The following is a 19,498-nucleotide window of genomic DNA, read 5'->3' as shown; positions in this document are numbered from 1 at the left end:
TGGCTACATATAGGTTTCTATTATCACTGAGAATACAGTACTACCCACATACAAATATGATGTCATATCAACGTTCTGCTGTGTGATGTCATGTCAACATTCCATTTGTCTAGCTTATGCTCAGACTAATAAACGGAAATAGTGGTCTGAGGTTTATTTTTGACCCGCATATAAACATTTTATTTGTTGTGTATAAGAACATGCCATATCAATATTCCATTTGTTTTAATTTATATGTGATGTTATATCAGCGTTATATGTAATAGTTTATAAGTACTAGTATGTGATGTCATCTCAACATTGTATTGTTTTAATTTATGCATGATGTAATATCAATGTTCCATTTATGCATGTCATACCAATGTTCCATTTGTTTTAATTTATGCATGTAATATCAATGTTCTATTTGTTTTTCTATGTCCATCCGTCCATCTGTCTGTCTGTCTATGTCAATCCATCCTTCCATATATGTACAGATCCACTCCACTGATTCTGATAAACTGATAAAATTTATTTGATGTGCTTGAATAATAGAAGTCAACTTAAACAATTTATGTATAAAATAATTCAGAGATTGTGAAGTACAACTGATACCAAATTATCATTTCAAATTTTTAAGGTACCAAAAATAAATTAGGTGATATTACTCGCCTTCTTGCATGTATTGAGCTAATGAATAACATTTATTGTACCATGTACAAGCCAAGTTATTTCTTTCAAAAATTGCAATAAATATGAAAACTAAGTTGTCATGACAACCCTGGTCTGTGTCACAGGTTCTGCAGTGATCGAAATGTCACATTTAATCACCATTTTTTTGTGATTAGAAGCATATTATTCCCCAACAATTTTCTTCATTTTAGACCAAAAATATCACTACTCATCTAGTGACTCATTATGACAAAGCCTTGTGGGTTTCTCATATATTCCTTGGCTGAACAAAAAAAAATATTTGTGAATAACATCTCTTGTTGTATATATATAGGACAAAGTAAAATTGACAGTTTTAGTGTATTAATTTATAGTGGTTCTTCTTGTGTTCTTTTTTTATTCTCAGAGTTCATGATTCATTGACTTGGTTGAGATCAACTGTAAACATGATGTCCCTGATTGGTCCAAAAACCTTCTGACATCACAGCTAATTACCATAACAGTATTATGTCATCAGCTGTCAAACCGGAAGTGACATCATCCAGAACTGTACCGGATACAAGAAAAGTAGTGCCCTTTGACCCCTGTATTCATAAATCACTGAGTGCTGTCTTTGATACCGGGGATGAACCAAGTATACAGAGGGTGGTAAGTAGTAGATTTATGGATTTCAAGATGACTTTTAACTTTGATGTACAAAATATATTCAATAACTTTTTATTCAAAAACACAACTTTAATATTATGGATGAAATATTTATAATCAAGGAGTAAGGTGCGGATATGACTAGGGCCAGACTCTAAACATTGTTGTACTAAAACCATTAAAGGGAAATAGTACTCTAGGAAATAAATTTATTTCAATAAACTTTAGATCTTGGAGAGTCATTTCATGATTTCACATCACATATATTTCACGTGATTGCCATCAAATTGAAACAATTTTTCACCTCCACTGTTGCATCATGGGACTTGGCAATCACATACACATAAGATGAATCATTAATATTCATGAATATTTTTGAGAAGATAATACACATTTAGTAGACCTTCCTAAGACTTTTCAGAACCTAAAGTTTATGTAAATACATTTATTTCTTGGCGTAATGTTTCCCTTTAATCCATGTGTAGGAATTAGAACAGAGTACACATACCTAGGTCTCACAAGGATGGCCTAATATGAACCAGAGTGGACTAGCTTTATGCTGAAAGAGTGTAGAATTGTGTAAGACAGGAATCCCAAATGTAGAATCATTAAAGGGGCACAAGCTGAATTATATGTTTTTGGGGATGGATTGTTTTTGTACTTACATTAGCATTATCTTAGCGTTACTAAAAAGGACAGGATTTGTTTTCAATAGGGAATATCACATGTTACTGTTATGTGAGTGTAACATGCTTATTAAAGTGGCACAAGCTGAGTTTATATGCTGATGTGAAAATACTTACAAAACTTTCGATTTTATGTTCTAGTATAATGTCAATGTCGATGCATACTTTCTATGACATCACAATTTGAGTTCTGGCATTCTTGGAACAGTTTAGTGCATAGAAGGGAGTTCCTCTACATTTTTTGATACATATCATAATTTACGTCATTGGATCATTTATAAGTTATATCCTAGTACCAGCTTTTGGTTTAGCCAAATGAAAGTGATGGTTAAGTGTACACCAATAAAATACTTGGAGTACCTTTCAAAATGCAGAAAAAATACATCCCCCAAAATATATAAAAATTCAGCTTGTGCCCCTTTAATGATTCCTGATTGTGGGGTTTCCACTCAGTATTGTCTTTCTTGTACACTATATACCATTCATATTCAAGCTAGGTTTTGCACTAAGGTAGAATGCATTAGGGTGGCCAAGCAGTTAGCTCGTATAGCTCATACGCCTCTTACCTCTGCAGCCTTGGTTCGAACCCACCAGGTCTCGGCTGTTTAAATTTTAATAACACACTTTAAGTAAGAACCTTGGGACAAATATCCCTGAAAATCAATTCTCTCCAATCTTTGTCATATGAAAGCTTGCTCTTTCGAAATACTATATTGTTTGCAAGAAAATTGCCAATCTGTTCTTTTTCAGTCAACAAAGTATTTGGTGGCCATATTGGATTCTAAAGTGACAGTTTGACCTCTACTTCAAAAATTTGTATGACCCCCTCCCCCCTCCCCCCTTTTTTTTAAAGTGATTTTAATAGGGTGGAATTTTCTTGAACAAATTGATTACAAAAATTCAAAGAGCTTTTTCCCAAAATGCATTCTACATTAATAGATTGGTCATAGGAAGTTAGACACAAATTTAAATTTTTGGAAATGGGCAAACTTTTTGACTTTTGACTGCCAAATTTATAGTAAGATAAGATTAATGTGCCGCCCAATCAGGTGCCTGATAAGGCTGAACTGGACAATGCATATAAGGTTTCCCGATTTGATTACTTGCAGGACACTGAAACACATAACCGTACGTATGTTGACTTGGCAAGGAGAAAGCTGCTCACACTGTTATTGGGTCTTCTACTGGCTGCTATAGTTATAGCTGTCGTGGTTGGAGTGCTTCAAGGTACCAAAAGTAAGATATTTCGAGTTGTACCGATTCCATAGATTGACACCATCTTTTATAAGACTTTTTTACATGGTGAAAATATATACGACTCACTTAGGTGACACGTGTATATCATTTGCTACTTACTCAGGGGCTAATAACTTTTAAGACTCACTTGGGTGGTACAACGGTATATTTATTATTCATCCAGGGAGCCAAAATCTGTGACTGTTACCATGGTGACACAATTCTAGATCATGCATGCTAATGAATGGCACTTGGGGAGAACCTAAGGAAACTTCAAATTTTCATCTGTACTAGATTATAATTTAGATACCAAATCTATTTTAATTATAACCATTATCAGTCTATGAAATACCAAACCAGAGAGATATTTTGTTGAAAACTACATAAAACACCACAGTGAACACAAATGAACAGTTTTGTGTTTGAATCTTCCCTGTTCCAACCAAGTGTTGATTTGTGTATTTTATGTAACAAAACAAAATCCTTGTGAGAGATAAAAATATTGTTCTTTCTAATTGGAACTCGGTCAATAATACATTTGCTATAAATGTTGATTCTTACTTTTACTTCTTCAGGTGGCAAAAACCAGACAAGTACTGCTATGAACTTGACTAAAGAATCCAGCCAATCATTATGATGTGAGAAGTTGTTGCAGTCTCTAAAGGTCAGACGTTTCTACCATGCCAGACTTGCAATTTTTTTTTAGTACATACACCTTTGAGGGGGCCTGGTAAACATGACAGATAAGATGTCTTTCAAAACTCAGTGTTAAAGTTATTTTATAAGAAATATATAGATAGAAATGGGTCCATGGACAGACAAAGACATATATGGGTGGGGAAATCAAGAGAAACAGCCAAAATCAATTCATGTATATTTTATCTTTATTTTATTTAAAAATTAGTATAATAGGTTGATGATAATAATGGAATATTTACCAGCTGCATTACAATATCTCGTCGGTGACGACATTTGAAATGTACACACTAAGTACAGTGGAATGGATACATCTCTCAAGTACGGTAAACATGTTTGAATAATATTTTTCTATGTTGTTTATTATGAATATGGGTGAGGCACAAATGTAAAGCCAAACTTATAAGATATAAATATATGGAGGGGTGCCCTTGACCACTGGAAGCTAGGATCTACAGTTCACCTTAACTCTTTCACCACCATTGGCCTCATGGGATTGTTTGTGCTCCACCAGCCCCCTCACTAACATAAAGTGAGAGTGAGTGGTATGCAATCAAATTGATACAAAAATCCTTAGAATTGCCCAATCTTTGAAAATTAGGTATCATTTTACTGGAAAATAAATTGTCTATATCATACTTACAAATAATCAGATTCAAATATCACATTCACAACTGAAATTTGGGTTAAAATAAGAAAATATTGGTAAAAAAAACCTGTGTTGTTTAATTATTGACATGTCACAAATAAACAAAACATTTATATAACAAACTAAATTCAAAATACCAACATTTATGTTTCTACAAAATTATGTATACTGGTTAAATGGTCAAAATCGGCGAAAATTTGGCAGAAAATGTTATTTTCAGTCGTATTAAATTTGAACGGAAAAAAATAACGGCTCTCTAATCTGATTACGATGCAATTAGTCGGTCCCGCACCGACAATGAAAGGGACAAAAATACCTGAAGTCGTTGCACCAATACCTTCAGAAAATTAGTTTGTGTAATTATATATCATTATTTGACAGAACAACAAAAAATTATCACCAAATTTATGCTCAAAATCAGTAAAAAATGCCCACAAGTTGGTAGTATACGAGTCCAAATCGGGACGCCAAAGTGGCGCTTTTTGCCAACATGCTGTACCCACAAAACCAAATATGCAGTCGGGACTTTGAAGTTACGTTGCGATAATCTGATCCTTCCATATACTGCATCGAGTTCACGCAGCCATCTCCTTGTATAAAACATCGTATTCATAGTCAAAATTGAGTGGAAATTTCTACGAACAGCACCGTTATTTACATTGTAAGTTACGTTAGGGGAGACAGATTTTGCTTCGGCGATGTTGAAATTTGAATTTTACGTTGAAAAACGCACATAAAAAATCCGATTCGTAAAATCGCCCGTATCGTGCATAAATTTCCCTCCACTGACCTTTACACGCTGAGCTAGTACAAATACAAGTCATTACTGAGATGTAACAAAAGAAATAAAACCAAAATAATCCATTTTATAGCCAAAAATTACAACCAAAACGTTAGTATGGGAGTCGGTACCTGTCACAAGATTGCGTAAATTTGCCGACATTCAAAAATTCAACCGTAAACTGCCGCCGGCAGCTCATACGGACTTAGCGGGAATTTGATGCTTACACACAAGTACAATGTGTTCCCACAGCTAAATACTTGTATTCAATGATGTATTTCGAGTCAAATTCAGTCGAAATATTCAAAGACAGTGACATAATTTATATCGTAGACCATGTTATGAGAGCCGTTAATTATATCCGCCATGTTTAAATTCGATCTTGTGGGCGAAAAACGCACATAAAATTACGATCGCTCGTCATTTGGATCGTAGCTCTCGATACCGTTCACTATCATACATTCAAAATGGCAGGCAATATAAACAAGGCTAATACGCATGTGTGGAACTAGTTATGGCAGCAAATTTTGCAGCAATTGCTGCCTTTGAACGGTTTTACGGCAAGATAGGTGAATGAACTTTGGCGTCCCGGTATACCGGGTACTGGTGGGCGCCCTAGCGCGTCCCGGTATACCGGGTACTGGTGGTGAAAGGGTTAAGATGGCAGTGTTTGTAAATACTATCAACTGCAATGCCTTCTTGTACCAGTTCCCATTACTTCGATAGCTCTTCCAACAAAAGAGTATGCAACATATTTTTTAAATAATGCCCCATGTGGTGGTGAAATTCTACAATCTTTATGTATCAAAATAACACGCATACATAAGCTATTTGAGATCTTTTCAAGTACATAATTTAGGCAGGACTCAAATTCTGTGAGCAATATATTTTTTCAAACTATAAAAATAATACAAATATTTGGCCTCTATTAAGTCATCGCAATACTTACAACTTGGCCTCCAACAAAAATGTTTATATGGTTGTTGCTACATTACATATACTATGTTCAGACTACAACTCTGAGATGACATAAAGTAGTAAAACTAATAAGCTGGATTTGGGACTCCATTCACTATGAATTTTTGTACCCAACACAGATCAGTCATTAGATATATAGCCATCATTTAGGTGGACCCCCTCCGTATCTAGGAAACTAAATACACTTATGGAATTTTGTTTCAGACACAAATGATAAGTCTAACCCCACCCCTATTATACATGATTGACTAAACTGGATAAGTGAGAACCCCCCAATGATTTGCTCCACATTTATTATAACAAGTGACGGACGTTTAATTTGCAGTAAAAATGAAAAAGGATGGTGTTAGCTTTCCTTCCAATATAGTTGAAACATGTGTAGCTAGACTGTGATTTTAATTCATGGACAATCTTGAAATGACATGTGTACACGTGACAAGAGTTTAACTTGATTCAGTCATAAGTACAGGAACAAGATGGCTGCTAATATAGTGGGCACCCTAATCCCAACCATAGTAAATGTAGAGACAAACTATGTAATCCAATACATGTAATCTAGCAACATCTATATAAACTCATTTTCATTCTAGGCTTGGTATGTATTGTAAAAATATACAGTAGTTTACTTGGGCAGTCCATTCTCTGCAACTGATTTTCCAACATGATTTTATGTTTAAAAGGAATACTAAAACTATTTACTCTACTGTTTGTCTTAATCTGATGAGTCTTCTTTTTCCTTTTCTTTCTTCTTTTTCTTCTTCTTCTTTTTGTCTGTACTTGGCTGAAAAATACAAGAAATCAAATAAAGTTTATGAAAGGTGGTTGTAGAGAACACAGCGAGTTCACTCTGATCTTTGTACCAAACTTATTTGGCAGGGTTTACACAGAAATTATAATATATAATTGTCTAACTATATTAAATTTTGTTACCAAGTGGAAAGCAAGTATACATCATTATCATATACCCAGTATATCTCTTTCTATGTACTACAATGGAGAGTGGCACACATTGCCCAAATATTGGAAGTTCTGCACTCGTTACCTGTTATTTTGATTTTTCTCTCGATCTTTTTAATATTTGTATGTGATTTGTATGATAAACCCTTCACAGCCTGGATATGGGTTCTGTGGACCTCAGTAGTACATCTTACCGACCCCTTCCATCATACAATCTCAGTCCGTGAAACCCATAATTATTCTTTGTCTGTTCTATTTATCATGACACTGTAAATAAACTTTGCTGTTATCTCAGAAATTGATGTGATACTCACTGATAACAGACATAGACACTAAGGGATAATTGCACAATGTCACACTAGCTCCCATAGATAGTACCTTGTTCATTTAGAACAACCCGCCTCAACGCACTTATACATCAGATAAAACTATGGTGAAAATTGTAATGGCCACACACCACGGTAAAGACATTAAAAGTACATTTTCATCAATTTATCAACATCTCAGTAGTAAATACAGAACCAGGTGTGAAAGTTTTTGAAATTTGGTAAGGAGTGTGAAACTGAAGTTCAGCATTTGCATTGACACCATCCCATGAACGAAGTTCATTTATTGCATTTGTGTGACATTGCGCAATCATCCCAAAGAAATCGGTCAACTGCCTATCTTGAAATATACTCCTGTACTTTTTACCTTCTAGATTTCCAAACAACAAAAAACTAACATTTTTCTTTGCACTTCTAAATTCATCAATTTTAGAAATCTAGTGATGTTATCAAAACTTACTGTTTCTGTAAGAGATGTTTCAGCTACTGATGTAGATTCCTCGGCCTCTTTATGTTTCTTCTTTTTCTTCTTTTCTTTCTTGGGCGTTTCTTCTTGATGAAAAAAAAAGAAAACAATAAATAAACTTTGGTGAAAGGCAAATTGTTGTCATGGTTATGAATGTGTGAAATGGTTAGCAAATGGTGACCAACAGGTTTTTATATCATTCCAGTCTTAGGAGCTGATTTACTTGTTGCAATATGAGACTATCGACTCTATCCTACCCCCTGATGCAACACAATGACCATAAACATAACATACTATTGGGTGTGCACTAACAATTATGTTATCAAAACTGTCCAAAATTATGCACCACAACTTCAAGATGCACAAAACTACACAGTTTAGACAGCAGGTAAGCAATATCTGGCCATCAACGTTCTAGTTTGGAAAAGTGTTGCAAATATGACAAGCATTTTTACATAAACGCTAACACAAATAACGTATGTGTGTGTATATATTTACCAAGTGTGTGAAGGAAATATAGCTAAAATGATGTAGGCTTGGTATTTCACTCACGGGACATTACGTTTTTGACACAGAGCTAGACATATTTCAACTCTAGACTAACAATAACAGAGACATAATAAACACAGCAGGATCTCCTTTGCCTAATCACATTGAACACTGATAAGCATTGCTATTCTTTCACACCAGTAAAAACAGGCTTCTAATGAAAACGTTACACATGAACTTGATGATTTTAATGGCTGCAATTGTTTATTTTCTAACTGATAATCAACATTTCAACTTGACTACTTCTACAGCCCCCCCCCCCCTCTTTTGCATTAGAAGTTGTCTGAGGGTGTGTATTAAATGTCATGTCACACAAGTGAAACACCAAGCCTACATCATTTTAGCTGTATTTATACAATGCTGAAGATAAGCCCTCTCCATATGGCTTCTCTTTTGAATCACATCTTGAATTTATACTTAACAATTTCTCTAAACATTAAATACCTACCTATTTCTGGTGAATCTTCTTTTGTTTTCTTTGCTGGCGTTTCATCACTTTCTTCTTTTCCTTTGTCTTTCTTCTTTTTCTTTTTCTTCTTTGGTGTTTCTTCCGTCGCTTCTTCCGGATCAGCTTTCACCTTCTTAGATTTATGTTCAGCTGGCGATGCTTCCGTCGTGTCGTCTAACTCTTCTATTTTTCTCTTTTTTGGTGCCGTTGGGATGGTAGAGTCCATACCCTCATCGTACGTAAAGACTTCACTTTTGTTCTGGTACTTGTCAAATTTCGCTGCTTGTTTTCCAGTACCACTTATTCTTCTTTGCTAAATGGAATAAGCAAATCAATAATAAACTTTATCTCTTCTGATATTTGACAGGATTGAATGAAGTCAAGACATACACTGCAACCTCTATTGACCTATGAATTATCATGGAGGTAAAATTGGTCAGAAATCTGATGAGTGATAAACTCATAACAGAAATTCCTGAAGTTATAATGTAACACTAATATTGAATTCAATTGTTTTAACATGTAGCATTCTATTAGTAAACTTATGAACGTTCAAGTAGGGGAAAAAGAGGGGTATTTTGGCCTAAATAAACAAACTTTGCTTATTGACCTTGTGTGACCATCCCATAACAAGGTGCAATCATCCCGTAAGTTTACAACCACTGCTGTCTGTTATCTCAGAGATTGTCATATATGTTGTCAATCAGTAGACATTGGTTGTCTTCTGACAAGAGGTGTGAGTAGTCATCATTGACAACATCAGCAATGGTGTTACAAAATAATTGTATCGGAATTTCTGACAATTACGTGATTTCCAGTCTGTAAGATACAACATTCCTGGCATACTAACAGGGTTGAACAACAGGACATACTATTACAGTCTACACGATTATTGTGACACTTTTGCTATTTATTGTGTCCTTTTTGTATAGTTTGTTTTTGTACTATTTTATTCAGAGGGCCCCAGGGAAGATTGGCCTCGGCCAACTGGGCTACCCTCTTTAAATAAAGTTGAATAAATAAATAAGAAACATGCATGCTGATGTGATGCTCTTGAAAGAACAGGTAAGTTTGTTATTTTTTAATTCTACTCAAGATTTTAAAGTTCTGGTAACGACAGTAGGGTAGTGTCAAAATTTTGGTAGACTTTACACATGTCCTCTAATGCAGAAAAACACAACTGATGGATTGCATACTTTCACAATTTACATAGACGATCTCATCAAAATTGATGACATCTGCCCTCGGTGGCAACATATCTCTTAACAAAGCAAGTAATGTTATACTTACACCTTGTTGCTCCATCAGTCGCAACCTTGCTTCTAACTTGGCTCTGTTTTCTTGTCCCATCTCAGCACTGCCATCTTCACCTAATGCGTCATACCTAATAGCTAGAGCTGTCTTGGCTGCCAGCATACGTGACATCTAGTGGGAGTACGACAGAGACATAACTAACATCAACTCGCATTCCACTAGGATTTAGTCTGCGATGCAACGCTTTGTGACGATATTTTGTTAAATAAAATGCCTTTACACACCATAATTAATTTTACATTATTATAATAATCTCTTCGTATACAGGATAGACTTTTTAGGTTTTTATAAACTTGTCTCCCAAGAAATTCAGTGAGAGAAGACCCTTGTGGATTCATAGTTAATACGAGAGGAAACCAAAGTGCTTGAGGAAAACCTTTGTTGTTAAGTAGTGAAACTGAATGACATTCTTCTTTACAATGTAGTAAACTTTATCAAACCTCAACACCACAGTGGTAAGTGGCAACCAACAAAAAAATTAAGATAGGATTATTTTAATCTGTACATGTCTGTCTGGTAGGTTTTGAGAAAATTCAAGGATGGCAAACAAAATATTTAGTTGATTTTTAGTAATTGCTCAAACTGTTACGATTATCAGTAGTTCATACATGTAGGAATCTTAAGTTGTGTTATCTCAGAAGATACAAAGAAATCATCACTGACATACAGACGAGGACCGTTGAGATCATCATTGATAACACAGACACTGTGATACTTGGGGTATTGGAGTAAACAAATATCACCAAACATATGGCCTGGTCAGAGGTCAAGCCCACTTTTTTAGTTGCACAGCTTACCTTTCCTTTGTTTTTGGCACCTGTTTGTCCAACAAGCGTGGCGTGATAAATCAAACCATATTTGGGAGTATCCTTCTTAGTTTTCAAAGCTCTGAAGAGTGCCTTCTCTGCACCTAATATCTGTACTGTGGAAGACGGGTGCTTGGCCAAATTTAGCAGTGAACCTAAAATGTAAGAACAGACATACATATACACACATTAACACTTCAATATAACTCACTACTTGTACACAATAAAACTGTTGGCTTGACAAGACTGCAGTAAATGAAACGTCACTGCTGGGACTCGGGCCAGTTTGGGATTACATTGATAAATGCAATGTAATATCACTTTACTGTGTTTATCTCAGAAGAGGTAGTGACGAAAGCTTTGAAATCAACATCTGAATTCAGATCAACAACAAGCTTTTATCGTCATCGATAACACAGTGAATATAATCTTTCAATTGAAAACTTAAAATAATATTAGAATCTTTGTTGAAAGGCATGAAAGTGTATCATAGGATGTCACCTTTGTGCTAAGTTTTAAAGAAATATGATATTGCATGCAAGAGAAGTTACGGATTACAGACGCACAGACAAAGCCCACTGTAATAGTCCCGACTCTAAGGGCTGAAAATTAATAATACACTTACCAGCATGTGAAATAAGTCTCGCTCCAACAAGCTCTCCAACCATAATTGTAAGATTTGGTGCAATTGCTAACATTCTGTTTTTGAGATAGTCATACAGCTGGGCTCTATATTCGGAGATTTCTATTACCTGCAAACATTTCACAAAGTATATTTTTTTAGAGAAATTATACAACATTAAAATGGTCCCTTTCAAAATTACACCTAGTCTGGCTGCTAGACCCTTTAGGCCATTCTAATAATGACCAAATGCTGAGACTGAGGGCGCTGCACCCAGACATAGGTACTCCTCACCTTTCAGCTATATTTGGCCCCAAAGTGCATATCCAAGACTAAATTAGTTTAGTACCTTGTATTGCATATCAATACATGTTTTACACAATACAATTTTCAACAAATGATCCATGCAGAATTTGGAAATTATTTGTTCACCGTGTTCATCTCAGAAGAGGTAGTGACGAAAGCTATAATTCGACATCTTGAATTCAGATAAACAACACAAAGCCAATCATCATCGATGACACAGTGAATCAAATATCCAGTAATTTTCTACACTTGACAAAATCAATCTAAAATCCCCTCGATATTTCTCTTGGACAATCATTCCAAGTTATGTGACCCTTGACAGACGAGTCACATTCAATGTTCAGTTTGATTTGTGCCTTGTCGTGAACAAATAAGTTCCACACTATCATGCCGAAAAACTTTCAGTACTGCTCTATGACAAAATGTGGCACAATATCATTTTGATGCCAAAAACCTTCGGCACTGTGATGACAAACCGACTCATTACCTTGCACACATAGTCAGTCTAAAGAGGAACTGTGTATACAGAATCAAACTCCAATGTGACAAATGTAAATGATCACCTGTTCACAAAGGTATAATATATTCATTATATCATCTTCTGATACTTCAGTTCCCATGGAGGTTTCCGCTACTCTTTTTACTTCTTCTTCAACTTCTTCAGGAAGTATGTCTGACAGATCTGTGGTTGCTGTATTTGTTCTATCACCTGTAATCAAATTTGAAGATGATAGTTACACATTTTTATCATATTATCTCCTACTTTACATACACCACACATATGGCTTCAAGTTGACCAGTGTTCTACCCCCACTATAAAGCATGATGCAAACACCATCCTTGCCATCTAGCCCCCAAAGCTTGGCAGATTTCTACTGTGCTTCAAAAATGTTCTACCATCCTTGAGCTTTAGTAATCTTTTAAAGACAAAATCATAATAATACTTTCACATGAACAGAAATGGCTGATCCTCAATGTACATATGTGTATGTGTTAAAGACATATACATATTATATGCTGATCACTATGCAAACCAATATGCAAATTACCTTGTTATTTATATGTGTATGTGTTAAAGACATATACATATTATATGCTGATCACTATGCAAACCAATATGCAAATTACCTTGTTATTTATATGTGTATGTGTTAAAGACATATACATATTATATGCTGATCACTATGCAAACCAATATGCAAATTACCTTGTTATTTATATGTAAACCTAGATATTTTCATCGCTAAGAGTAAGAAAATATTACGTTTACGCTGTCTTCAGCTAGTTCTCAAAGACAAATTTTACTTATTACCAGAGTGGTACTTTTTTCTATATACACGAAGGCATTTCAGTCACTACTTATTTTTACATTTTTGTTTTCCAGCAAAATAAGCGAAAAATTTCAATGTTGACATGTACAGTATTCCACTTTCTCCACATCGTGATAAACCACTGAATTCGTCACACTTACGGTGAAACTGCTGTTCAAGATATACGGCTCACAAGAGATTAATTGTATTTTAAAAAACACTTACCAATTTTTTTCACAGTTCTAGCAAATGCTAAATTGTCGCTGACAACCTTGCCCATTTCAGGGAAATGCCAGCCATACCATTCTCTAGCTCTCATTATGTAATTGTTAAGTTCTTTATCTAAGTCATCTAGTAGTGCTGTAAAATGACACAAGAAAGTAATTTATGAGACAATAAAAAATGAAAGATATTTTAATAACTGTGTATATACACTCCTGATGTCTAAAAACATAAATACTGCATATTTCTTGTAAAAATGGTACATGAAGATTACACAACAAACATTTTTGAGTGTAGCGTAATATTGCAAGGCCACAGAAATACTCATTCTTTGAATCTTGATGTCTCCTTTGAAATTGCAGCTAACGGTATAAAGAACTGAAGTAAAATTCTCCACTAAAACAAGGCATTGAATATTATTGATTGGCAAATGAATACTGACTGGCTAGTCATGGACGACAATACAAAATGTGTCCATCTTGGGGAGCCTCATCCTAACTGACTCCCTAGCTTCAACATAAATGTGTGTCTTTATAACAAGTGGTCCACTGTTCTACATCATTACCATTAATGTTTTATGTATATACTTACATATAGCTTGGACTATCATGGTATCAACTTTATCAGGACTGAACTTCAATTTGTATCTTGATAAACTGTTGACAGAAAAAACAAAAATATATCATAAATATTCAAAAACAGGAGATTTAAATTTCCAGCTAAATTAAATTTTCAGACTAGCGAGTTGTTACAAAAAGAAATCTTTCTTACCTGTGAGCTAAACCTAATGCCATCGCACTCATTTCTTTTTCTGGTAACCCTGTAATAAGACTGTTCATCTGTGACCTGATACCTCTCATCAACTCTTGAATTGCTGTGTTGTGTACACATGTAATGTTAAATTTTTCCTGTGGGCAAAATAATGATGACAGATGTGATTATTCACTATAGATTCAACCAAAAATATTGACGGAATAATCTTGAGTGCATTTATCTCAGATTCAAATTTTATGATACTCATCACTGACATACAGACGAGGACCGTTGAGATCATCATTGATAACATCACAGTGTTGGACAAATCAAGGGGTGGGGTGGGGGTGGTGAGGGGCATAAACCAGATTTACATGTGTTTTAGATGTAATTTTTGAACCAAACTGAAGCACTAGCCGTATCCTACAGACTGGGCCGTACATGACAATCACTACTGGCAGAATTCTAATGTAGTATTCTGACAATCATTTTGATAATATGAAGAAGAATGTACACAGACATAAAAAAATATATTGCCCAGTGGACGGCAAATGTGAGCTCTTCATGCAGGTTTCTATACACTATAACAGACCTTACAAGTACATTTCACATAGCGCACATTCCTAAGGTTGCGGAACCCCAGTAACAAAGGGGTAAACATGGCAGGGTTTTCCTTTAAAGTCTATAATAATTTTCTTTGGGAACCCAGGTAAAATGACATGGGAACCCTAGTAGATTTTACCTACTTACCACCCTTTGTCAACACTACAAATAAACATGTTACAAATTCACAAACTCATTGAAAAGAAACTCGCTTTTTTGATGGTCACAGAGACACTACCACACCAAGATATGTTCAGCCTAATATGGTATCTGTTAGCATGACACAGTACATATCTTTCATGACCACAGCAACACATAATTTAGTGTTCAAATCTTACCTTTATAGCATTCCCTAGTTTAGTATCAGCGACGGCTAATTCTGCATGTGCATCCTTGGCGACTAGTTTCTTCATAACTTTCTTCAAACCCTTGGACATCTTGCCCTCAACTGACGCTGTTGCAGCTGTAAAGACACAGGAATAAAACATGAGGGTGACTGATAATTTCTGAGTTGAATTTGTGTACTTGTTAACTCTCCTGTTACATTCTATATACCCTCTCCCCATTCGCTATCATTTCCTTGCTATATCTTTGTGTTGGCAAAGAATCACAGTAACAGAAACAAAGAAATCTGATAAAACTGGCATATTTTCTGATACCTGAGATACTGTAATTTTGGTGGGGAACCCTGGTAAAATGGTTGGGGAACTCAGATAGAATTACCTACTTACCACCTTTAATAAAAACACCATCACTGGATCAGTGTTTTTGTTAAAGGGGAAAACCACTCCAGGAAAGAGAGACATGTTCATAAACTATAGGTTCTGGAGAGTTATTTCATGATTTTACATCAACAATTACTAGTAGTTTCAGAGAAACATCAACTTGATTTTGTGGCTTTATACGGTCTCTTTGCCGTGGCACAATGCATCTTGGGTTTCAGCAGAAATAATACATCAAAGTTGCACACCTTGAAATTCACAACCTAGGAATGATAAGTATTATCTCAGATATCAAATGATCGTCATCACTAACATACAGACGAGGACCGTTGATATCATCACTGATAATACAGAGTGGTAATGACTGCAAGTGGTTACTATGGAAATACCGAGTTATCAATATTGAGCATTTCATCGCTATTTGTATTTGGAGACTAGAAAACTTGTGACAACACACCTATTACAAATGTGGCTGTGCAGTACATCTGTCTGACATCACCATAGTCGCCATGGTCACAGTCATCACCTTCTCTCATTCACAATATGGTGTACTTACATATAATTTCAACACATTGGTGGTTAACACAGATATATGCACATAATAATACACTACATTATTAATTTCTTTTGTGGAGAGTCAAGACTATAGGGGGTGCAATCTGTTTAAAAGCTGATGTAGTGTACACATCACAATTTCTTTTTGGCTGTTGTTTGTTCTTTTGCGAGTGCTTGTTACATCCATCTGACACAACACCATAGGATTTCCTGAACCCAACCTCGTACTTACGAGTAGTCAACCAGAATCCGTCAATATAACAATACAATATTTAAAATTTAAACAAAGAGAACCACCAAACAATCACGATAACATCGTCTGCACTCTGTTCTCATGCTCTTTTCGAACAGAGCGCTCTGAAGTACTGTACCCGTATGTTTCGGCACGTTATGAGTTTTCATTGGTTGAGTGAATTCTCTCAGCGCGCTTGTGTGGCTTAGGAAAACCTATGGTAGTGTGTCAGATGTACGTAATGAGCACTCACAAAAGAACAAACGACTAAATGCAACAGCCGAAAAGAAACCGCGATGTGTACACTGCATCGGATTTCAATCAGATTGATAGGGGTGGTGGTGGCTCTCCACCAAAAATACCAGCACATCAAAGATTTACCTTCTTGTGGAACTACTATGTCATGGTTGAGGGCTCATAATTCTTGCCAGAATGTTTGAAATTTGACGACTTGTCACTGCACCACCTTCTTAACACCCACCTTACAAAATACAACAGGTCAAAGGTCAACTTACCTGCCAAGGCTTCTGTTGTGTCTTTAAATTTTTCAAACTGTTTAAGTTTCACTCTGCAAATGAAGAAGATGGGAAATATTGAGATATCACATGTATGGTTTGTGTTTTGGGGATACCATTCATTTCCTCATAAAGCTGCAAACTTCAAACTCAACATGTCAGGTGATGTACAAAACAGAGGTAACAGAAAGTGGAAAAGTTTGCAGCTATCGAATCTCCTTGCACATTTACTGAAAGGTCATTCCACTTTGACCGCAGCGGCGCTTGCTGAACAGACATGTTTTCGCTGCAATGCTTTGGTGATCAAAGTTTAGACTAGATCTAACAAACACTTCAAATTTACTATTCCAAAGTAACTGTAATTCAGTCCAACTGGTGACCACACTGTACAAATTTCCGGTCAGTAGAATTCAGGACATAACCCAGGGATCCCCAAGTCAGCTGTTCCCATCCAAATATTTCTTGGAAACATTGATTTGTAAGTTTGAAGTATTTTGAGTGGCAAGTTATCCAGACAAGAAAGTCTGAAAGGAGTGCCCACAACAATGACTCTGTAGTAAGACTAACAACGTGTTACTGAATACTAGCTCAAGTGCAACTGATTTCATACATACACGCTATCTGATCTTGTTCGTAGCAGTGCTAGTTCACATTCAGATATTATCTGTGGTTAGGTCCCCAGTGTCTATTTAGGGAAATCACTTCATTGCAAACATACTGTAGAGTTGCATATTTTCACTACTAGAATATGTTGTCATTTTGCAGTCTTCCAAGTTCTCAAAGACTAACTTTTACTAATTACCAAACTGGTACATCAGTATGCCAATTTGACGTGCTACTGATGCACACAATTTCTAGAGATGCACCAAAATTTGGTGTTCTCCTCTCTCTTTCTCTGTGGTGACTCACAAGAAATGCCAGTTTTTAACATTTTGACTCACAACAACAAAAGTTGGCTATCATTAGAGGGCACACTGGTGTGTACAAGAAGGCACTCCTGTCACTACTTATTCTTGTGTTTGTTTTCCAGCAAAATTCAGTGAAAATAAGTCTTTAGCAAAAATTCCAGGTTTATAGTAAATACTTACACTTTACTGGCTCCTTCTGCTGTCTGGAAATCTTTGTACAGATTATCCACTTCCTTCAATTTCTTCTCATTAAGGAGCTGAAAACAAAAAAAATTAAGAGTCTTAGTTTAATCTGTCAATCAAAAAAAGAATTCTTACACTGAAAGACTCTAAAGCAACTAGCTGCAATAACTGTACCATTCGTTTCAGTTTTGGGTTGATTCTTTGTTTTCTGTGCTTTTTTTTTGTTCTGATGTTTAACTGGAAATGAACGCTACAATTCCTGTAACATCAGTGTAATTGATGGAAAATCACAACAAATGGTACAATTATTGCAGCCATAAGTTGCAATTGCATCCACAGATGTACAGTCCCAGTATGGATAGCTTTTTGACTGCGAGAGGTTAAAATGGCCATTGTCGGATTAGAATCGAATCTGAGCAACAAAAACTGTTGTCTCAGAAGTCTGTCCTGAATGAAAGAATGGCACATTTCCAATATCTACTCAACTGATAAGTTAGTGTGGTCATCCCACAACCATGGGACTCACATTATCTAAGAGATGGTAACAGTCGAGACACAGTTGGTAATTCTCACAAACCCATCTTTCAACTTGCACAAGATAATCTTGACAAAGTAACTTGAGAATAATTATGTTTCTTTCCATTAAATTATTTTAATCTAATCGGTAGCCTATGACTCTCAATAATGAATGCGAATCGTTCATTGATAGCATATTGGTGTACACGTGTAGACAAATTCTTGAACATCTGAACAGAATTATGCCAGCATGTCTCCGTACATTCACAGGTTATACCATCGACAAGTAGTCATAAAAACCACTAACCGTCTTACATGAGCAAGTTTAGTTTCCAAGATATCCTCGGAAGATATCGTTCTTGCCACATGTACATTCAACGGGGTAGCCTAGCCTTGACTCGCACGTGGGGAAATATGTAAATTTTGTCTGTCGCACATTGGCCCAGGGGTACTAAATTATCTCCATTTTCAAAGATTTGTTCAACGAACAAAAAACATTGCAATGACTGATATATGTGTTCCATAGCAAAGCGTGAAACGCAGTGTAACACCCAATGTCATTTTGATAGAAGGGGTAATAACGTGAGAAGTTTACATATGAAGCCCTGAGCGTCCAACATGGCGCACCCCATTGGGAACATGTGGGCCGCTTCTGTGGATTCGATGCTAAAACTGCATGAAGGAGATAACCAAACGACTTCACCATTGCTGAAAGTGTGCACAGTAACATAAGAAATTGAAGGAATAATAAACTGGCATGTAACATACCTTGAAAATGGCAAAGCCTGCCGGTGTTTCGAATAACACCAACATTTTGAAAACTCCAACCACGAGGCGTAAATAGAATTGCGCATGAGCATTAC

The 19,498-nt window shown here is 35.8% G+C and overlaps 2 protein-coding genes across 3 annotated transcripts; one reads left to right on the top strand and one right to left on the bottom strand.

The window, feature by feature from the left end:
* The first annotated feature begins 1,158 nt into the window (after positions 1 to 1,158).
* On the top strand, positions 1,159 to 3,862 carry LOC144451015 (uncharacterized). The gene is made up of 3 exons (XM_078141774.1): positions 1,159 to 1,299; positions 3,092 to 3,218; positions 3,794 to 3,862. The coding sequence occupies exons 1-3, from the start codon at positions 1,159 to 1,161 to the stop codon at positions 3,853 to 3,855; spliced, it is 330 nt and encodes a 109-aa protein (XP_077997900.1). The 3' UTR covers positions 3,856 to 3,862.
* A 238-nt stretch (positions 3,863 to 4,100) lies between these two features.
* LOC144450716 (nucleolar protein 58-like) lies at positions 4,101 to 19,466 on the bottom strand. Of its 2 annotated transcripts, none has more exons than XM_078141383.1 (14): positions 19,404 to 19,466; positions 18,117 to 18,193; positions 17,029 to 17,081; positions 15,343 to 15,467; positions 14,420 to 14,556; positions 14,240 to 14,304; positions 13,652 to 13,786; positions 12,680 to 12,825; positions 11,814 to 11,940; positions 11,180 to 11,343; positions 10,359 to 10,493; positions 9,069 to 9,381; positions 8,066 to 8,157; positions 4,101 to 7,103 (listed from the first exon to the last, which is right to left on the bottom strand). In XM_078141383.1, the coding sequence occupies exons 1-14, from the start codon at positions 19,446 to 19,448 to the stop codon at positions 7,035 to 7,037; spliced, it is 1,683 nt and encodes a 560-aa protein (XP_077997509.1). In that variant the 5' UTR covers positions 19,449 to 19,466; the 3' UTR covers positions 4,101 to 7,034. The 2 variants fall into 2 exon arrangements, with proteins under 2 accessions (XP_077997509.1, XP_077997510.1); XM_078141384.1 differs by having other exon boundaries at positions 8,066 to 8,154.
* Between the last annotated feature and the right edge of the window lie 32 nt (positions 19,467 to 19,498).

The sequence above is a fragment of the Glandiceps talaboti genome, chromosome 20, assembly GCF_964340395.1.
Source record: "Glandiceps talaboti chromosome 20, keGlaTala1.1, whole genome shotgun sequence".
NCBI classification, from domain to species: domain Eukaryota; kingdom Metazoa; phylum Hemichordata; class Enteropneusta; family Spengelidae; genus Glandiceps; species Glandiceps talaboti.
This window is presented reverse-complemented; position numbering and strand designations above follow the sequence as displayed.

Coding starts and splice junctions, on each gene's coding strand:
- LOC144450716 (XM_078141383.1), bottom strand. CDS start 19,448: ATGTTGGTGTTATTCGAAACACCGGCAGGCTTTGCCATTTTCAAG. Junction 13,787..14,239: donor CATGATAGTCCAAGCTATAT/GTAAGTATATAC, acceptor GTCATTTTACAG/CACTACTAGATGACTTAGAT. Junction 8,158..9,068: donor AGAAGATTCACCAGAAATAG/GTAGGTATTTAA, acceptor TTTTTCATCAAG/AAGAAACGCCCAAGAAAGAA.
- LOC144451015 (XM_078141774.1), top strand. CDS start 1,159: ATGTCATCAGCTGTCAAACCGGAAGTGACATCATCCAGAACTGTACCG. Junction 1,300..3,091: donor AACCAAGTATACAGAGGGTG/GTAAGTAGTAGA, acceptor GATTACTTGCAG/GACACTGAAACACATAACCG. Junction 3,219..3,793: donor AGTGCTTCAAGGTACCAAAA/GTAAGATATTTC, acceptor TTACTTCTTCAG/GTGGCAAAAACCAGACAAGT.